The following is a 7,030-nucleotide window of genomic DNA, read 5'->3' on the forward strand; positions in this document are numbered from 1 at the left end:
AACTTTGCTGTCATTTGATCAGTAAACATCTAATGAGAAATCTTTTTCCTCTCTCTCTCTAGTCTGTATCTATGTGAATAAGCAGGTGAACACGGGGCCTAATCTGGACAGACAGAAGGTTATGCAGCTACCGGATCACCTGGGTCCGGCCCGGCCGTCTGTGGTTCTGCAGCAGGCTGTACAGGGCTGTATCGACAGCGCCTTCCAGCAGAAATCTGTCTTCACCCTACTCACACAGGGCTACGGAGGAGAAAAGATATCAGGTACCACACACACACACACACACACACACACACACACACACAAAACCTGAGCTTCGGTACTGTACTCTAATCCCTTTATTATGGTCCAGAAGCATTCTGAAGAGCGGACGAGTCAGATTTCCTCCCGCTCATATGTAACCAGAGGCTTTTTACTCCTCACTCCACATACTGATGGATAAATATAGGATCTTTCTGTAATGTTGTCAACAAAACCCGTCCAACAAAATATCATCCAGGATTTAAAGTTTTCTCTCTCTCTCTCTCTTTCTCATGTATGTATTCCTTACTCTCTCTGTCTCTCTCTTTTACTCCGTTTCTCTCTCTCTCTCTCTCTGTCTGTATTCCTTACTCTCTCTGTCTCTCTCTTCTTTACTCTGTTTCTCTCTCTCTCATGTCTGTATTCCTTACTCTGTCTCTCTCTTTTTTACTCTGTTTCTCTCTCTCTCCCTGTCTGTATTCCTTACTCTCTCTGTCTCTCTCTTCTTTACTCTGTTTCTCTCTCTCTCTCTCTCTTGTTTGTCTTGTGGCTCTCTGGTTCAGCTACGTTTGATGGGAAGCAGCATCTGTTGAGTTTGCCGGTGGTGAACAGTGTCGGTTACGTGCTGCGTTTCCTAAAGAAGCTCTGCAGGAGACTCCTGTGTGAGAACCTTTTCAGCGACCAGCCCATCGCGCCTTCCTCGTCCTCTCCCTCCTCTTCGTCCTTCCACGCCGACAAACTCGCCGACGGACAAGCCAAGCCCAGTAAGCGCCCCCTTTCTTATACCTCCTCTCGTCTCGCTTTCTCCCCTCTCTTCGTTCCTCTCGTCCTCTGACGTTCCCCCTCCTCTTCGCTCATCTTCTCTTCTCCTGTCTTCTCCTCACTTCTCCTCTCTCTGTTGTCGAGGCTGTTTGGTTGTGAGGTGAACGGAGACCCAGTGTCTGGGCTGAGGCAGGTGTCTGAGTGCCTCTTCAGTGGGCTCCCATATGGATTAGGGCTGTTGGCCCAGTCTGTATGTGTGTGTGTGTGTGTGTGTGTGTGTGGGTTTGGGGAGTGACTGAGAGAACTCGGGGGGGGATTAGCTGATTAAGTTGAGTATGACGCAACCTCAGACTGCTCTGGCGCCGTGACGGCGTTTCCGTGGTGATTTAGCCTTGAGTCAGTGGTTAATGCACCTCGGAGAGGGAAATGACCCCACGAGAACACATGCAGCTCTCTGCACAGAGAGAGAGAGAGAGAGAGAGAGAGAGAGAGAGAGAGACACAGAAGGCGGGATTAATCGGCAAGTTTCTAGACTCTGGGATTTGCTGGTGATCTGTCATAAACCATGAAACAGATTTATTTACACGCGTGTTATGATTTTAATTAGGTCTCTCAGTGTTATTCGACTCTGTATTTTCTACCCTGTCGTTCTCTCTCATGCTCTTCCTTTCTTTTCAACCCCTTTTCGACTCCACCGATGTCTCTGGTTGTTATTCTCTGTTGCTTGCTCTCATTCAGTTGACCCTTTCATTCCTTCACTAATGTCTCTCTTCATATGAATTGATCGTCTGGGCTCTGGTGAAAGCATTGACACTGTTGTTTCAACATTAATGGCCGTATCTTTTTCAGAACGTAGGCTGGCACATACAGGCACACACACACACACACACACGCACACACACACACACGCACACGTAGACCAGTATTACGTCTCATTAGTCATCAATATTTTGGATTCCTAAGCAGCCAGTCTGTCTCACCCTCACACGTTTGTCATCTGCTCTCTCACTCTGTCTTCCATATGACGCTTTGTATTCCATATGACGTCCGGGATTTGATGCGATGCTTTGTCTGTTGACATCATCGGACGGGAAGCAACCGAGTCAGTTAAGACCTCTCTTTTGCAGCAGATTCGTCGATGGGTGACGATTACCATGGGGACCACATGGACCCTAAGCGCTACTCTGTTGATCCCAGCGACTCCGCCTTCGGTGCGATGACGTCGCCGTACGCCGCGCCCAAACCGGCCTACGGTTTCCGCTCTGGCCCTGCCTACTCTGGGGGCGTGTGCAGACAGGCGGCCAGTCCCAGTGCATTCCAGGAGGGAAACAGAAGTGGTAAGATGGAGGGATGATGTGTCTGAGACTCACCGCAGCCCCCTGGTGGCCTTGGACGGTGAATCTAAAGTGTTACTGTAAAGCGCAGCGTTTTCAGACACGCTCCAGAGATGCTTTAAAGGGAATTTAGAATGAGCGTGAGTGTTTTTCCCATTGGACAGTTCCATTTAAAAACAAGAAATAGCTCAAATCAAACGCTTACAGAATTGCCCTGAGCAGGTCGGTAAGGAAAAGGAATCTAAGGAAATCTAAGAAGGCGATTGGACAACTGGACAAGACTCAGTTGACTGTAAAGTGATGACTGACGGTAATGACTTAGCGTTCGGCATAACGATGTGACACATTCTAGGATAAAATCCTGTTTTGTAAAAACCTACCTTTCTTCTCTGTCTCTCCGCTCCAGCCTACAGTCCATCCCCAGATTCTGGTGAGGCCAAGCCTCCGCCCAGTAAAGACCCGTCGCGCTGGACGGTGGAGGAGGTGGTGTGGTTCATTAAGGACGCGGACCCCCAGGCCCTGGGGCCTCACGTCGAACTCTTCAGAAAACATGTGAGTACTGTCAAAGTGCTTACCTCTCCATTTACCACACTGTTCACTGTATATCTCAGCATATCCACGGTTGGGATGAGTAGGTATTTGCCGTGTTTGAATGACTGGTCATGTCCCAGCATTTTTCAATGAGAAGAGAAATAGGAGAAGAGAAGGAAATGGGACAGGAGAAATGATCTAACTGTTTTTGTGAGGCATTCATGTGATGTTTGTTTGGTATAGTTTAAACACACTGAGTCCTGTTAGACTGTCAGTTACTTCAGTGGAAACGGACACAAGGATAAAGGAACTTATGCAAGAGTATCGGAACAGGGCCCATCATTCACATAGTTCACTGACACGTTCACCCAAGTCCTCTAACATGACACGTTACACCAAAAACTACACATGTACTCCAGTCATGTTTACTGCTGGTGTCACAGCCTGTGTGAAACTGTAAAGACAATCTAAGCTCATGGGCCTTTGTGCGTTACAAAAAAAAATTTCACACAAGTCACTGGATGTCATATAACATATATAATAATAGTTAATAGCATATACTAATATCTCCTGATCTTGCTCCTGGAGTCGCACAGCTTCACGCATTTCTCCCTGATCTCACACAGCTATTACAGCTTATCAAGGGCTTGACAATTAGCTCATAACAGGAATCAAGTTAAAGATCTGAAATATATGGTGCTGTTGGTTTCCAGGGGCAACCAACTAGTGTCATATACCACTGTCATTAGCATTCGCAGTTCTGATGTTGTTGTATTGGTTCCCTCCTTTAGGAGATAGATGGAGATTCCGATGTTGTTGTATTGGTTCCCTCCTTTAGGAGACAGATGGAGATTCTGATGTTGTTGTATTGGTTCCCTCCTTTAGGAGACAGATGGAGATTCTGATGTTGTTGTATTGGTTTCCTCCTTTAGGAGATAGATGGAGACGCCCTTCTCCTGCTGAAGAGCGACATGATAATGAAGTACTTGGGACTGAAACTGGGGCCCGCGCTTAAACTCTGCTACCACATCGACAAGTTAAAACAGAGCAAGTTCTAACCCAACTCCTACCTTACCCTACCACACCCAGCCTCTCAACTCTCACCTGCCGCATGTCACGCCTCCCAAAACACACACAGGGATGGACTCAAACACAGTATTTATGTTTGAAACGATTCGACTTTTTACGGTTTTATTTACAGACAAGACCTTTAATATTATTTTTGTAAGTCTAGATTTTTCAGATCTCTCGCTCTCTCACTCTTTTTTCCTCACCTTAATGAACCAGACAGAGACTTTTTTTTTTTTTTTTTGCTTGGTGGTAATATAATTGTTTGCTTGCCTCTACCTTTTGTAAATGGACATCTGGAATTTCAGAAAGATATCCTTGATGTGAATGATACTGCAGAGCAATGGTGAGAGTTTGAGGAGTCTAAACGTTCTTCTAGACCCTCAGAGAAAGGACACTTACTTTTTTTAACTCACGAGAAAGATCAGACAAGTTTGGAGAATTTCTCCCGTCCAGGAGTGATGGGGGAGTCGGTGCCGCTGCATCCCGAAAAGAGCTCTGAATTAAACTGTTAAAATGCCAAAAACCCTACAGCGTGCTAAGACGTCACTTTAGGGGACGTAAACAGACGCGGAACAGGAATCGGGACTCAATTTTTTTTTCTGGTCCTCTGTTTCTCGTTCAGTAGGACAACAATATTTTTAAGTCCGTACACGCGCAGCCCTCTGCTGGTGACTTTGAGGCACTGCAGGGCTTTGCGGGTCGACAGCTCCACAGACCTCAGATACTGAAGCCTGCCTACAGCTTATTCAGAGAGCAGCTAAACAAGAGGACAGTCAACAATACAAACACAGGGAGATCGCACGCAATTTTCACCATTTAACCAGCAAAAGCCAGGCACAAATACAACCGGAGAAATTACCATCCCTATTAGCAAACATCAGGTTACCTGCGGAGCTACCGATGTCTACAGGAGACGAAATACATCGACATGCTGCACTTGTACAAAAAAAACAAACAAAACAAAAACACTCATTCGACAGGTAATGTTTCAACCTGGCGACCAACAATGGAAAGTCCCACAGATAGAGGGACGAAGAACCACATAACTAATCGACCAAACGCAGGCAGGTCTGTAGCGAGGTGCTTTCTCTCAAACAAGAACAATCTTGAGTCACTCTCATCTGCCGCAGCCAGTGCTACTCAGCCAAGTTAACTGACAAACTAACGGTCCGATGACTCGCGATGTAGATATAGCAGTAGTGCGGTCACTGTCTGTCCCAACTCGCTTTTAGGTTGCCACCCCCCCCCCCTTTTTTTTTTTTTTTTTTTTTTTTTTTTGCCAACCTGGGTGTAAAAATCCGTTCGGAAGTATTCTTATGGTGGACGAGGCCACAGTAATTTGTGGATATATTTTATTCTCACCTGTTTAGAATACTTTTAATTCGTTTACAGCCTAGCCTAGACCTACATACCGCAAATACTTCATACGTGTTTGAGCTGGTTCTGGCATGGGGAGCTGGGATGGGTCGTTCACGACACAGGATTTCTCATTTACCGATAAATTGAGCCAAAAAAGGTCTGACCTGTCCCGCAGAAATGTGCATAAGCTGTTTTCTCAGTGGACAGTTTTGCCTTTTATCTCAGGCTGTTGGGCTAACTGAAGTCCTGTTTTGTGGAGTGACCCATGGACTGGTTTGTCATGTAATTCTAAATTCAAAGTTGAGTGCGTGAAGTGTTCTCTTTCTGTGTTTAATGTAACAGGTGTCAAAAATGTGTGTGGAATACACACAAAAATTAGACAGTGGTGGATTTTTGTCTTTAAAACGCCACGGTTCGCCTCATCCTGATTACCTTGAACCTTAAACGACATGTTTGGTACAATCAACAACCAGAGGGGAAATTTGTGCATTTGCAGACATTCCTAAACTGTTAAGAGATATTTGACCTTGAAGGTGTCAAGGTGACCTTGAGAAGGCGTTTTTTTTTTCCCAGTTTGTGGCTCGTATGCAGTACCTGAGTGTGACGCTTTTCTAATATAATGTACCTGCATTTTCTCATGTAAATATTGTCATCTATATTCAAGCAACAAATGTATAACCAAGAGGGAGATGATAGTCATTATGGAAAAAGTTTTGTTTTGGTAGAGTAAGCAAAGATATGCAGTTCATATATATATATATATACATTTATATATATATAAATAACAAATGAAAGAAAATGAAATGATGTTATTTAGATTCACATTGTAATGTGAACACTCTGCTTAAAATATGTAATCAGCTTAACTGTGGAATGCTTTGCTGTTCTAAGTTTCTCTGCCTCCCAATAACAATACATACCCCATCCTGCAACCATTTACTGAATTAGAGTCTGTAATACAGCGTTCAAACAAACAAACAAACAGTCACAGCGTACCTCATCTGTTTTCAGTTCCCAAAGTCTTTCTTTTTTGTGGAAATTAAAGAAGCAAAAAAACAAACAAACAAAAAAAGAATACATTTTGTGAGAGACATTCCTTTGGCAGGCAGTCTGTGATAGCCGTGGGAAGAGTCCATCAGACCTGATTCACCCACTGTTTTGAGCAGTGTAGTATCCAAAAATCAAACAAAAAAAAAAAAGGGAAAGAAAGTATTTTTTTCTTACTTTGGATATTAGTGATACCATAAAGTGTCTTGGTTGGGGCATAGACTAGACTAGAATAGTAACTTTAGGTTCAAATTCTGGCCTTGGCCTACCAATATTCGCTCCTGTGCAGGAATCTATGAGTTGTCTGCAGTTATTTAAAAAAAAAAGAAAAGAAAAGGAAATTATTTGAAGGATCTGCTAAATGAATAAACATCTCACTTACTTGTACATTTTTTATTTTTGTTTTTTTTAAAACTTATCTTCTCTTTAAAATTCTCTGTCTCTCTTGCCCTTTTAGCAAATTCAGAATGCTAACAACACACCAGAAGCTTGCATCATTCTCTCTGTGTGATGAAACTTGTTTCATCCTAAATTCTATGTGTTACAGCGGCACTTTTCTCTACCTTGTGCTTTTGAGTGCATTCTCCCTTTGTAACCCTCGCACTAGCTCTGTTAGTAACATTTTACTTTGACTGCTATCTTTAGGTTGAATTAGCACTTTTGCTAGCATTGCTACCATCTGTCAT

At 43.8% G+C, this 7,030-nt stretch overlaps 1 protein-coding gene across 1 annotated transcript in view; it reads left to right on the forward strand.

The window, feature by feature from the left end:
* Positions 1-3,966, forward strand: part of scml4 (Scm polycomb group protein like 4) — a 25,272-nt gene extending 21,306 nt beyond the window's left edge. Inside the window, exons 5-9 of the mRNA XM_030772690.1 lie at positions 63-263; positions 804-1,004; positions 2,133-2,339; positions 2,743-2,888; positions 3,800-3,966. Coding sequence (XP_030628550.1) covers positions 63-263; positions 804-1,004; positions 2,133-2,339; positions 2,743-2,888; positions 3,800-3,925 — 881 coding nt within the window. The 3' untranslated portion in view covers positions 3,926-3,966. The remainder of the gene's footprint in view (positions 1-62; positions 264-803; positions 1,005-2,132; positions 2,340-2,742; positions 2,889-3,799) is intronic.
* The last annotated feature ends 3,064 nt before the right edge of the window (positions 3,967-7,030 follow it).

Source organism: Chanos chanos, chromosome 4, assembly GCF_902362185.1.
Source record: "Chanos chanos chromosome 4, fChaCha1.1, whole genome shotgun sequence".
In the NCBI taxonomy this organism is placed as follows: domain Eukaryota; kingdom Metazoa; phylum Chordata; class Actinopteri; order Gonorynchiformes; family Chanidae; genus Chanos; species Chanos chanos.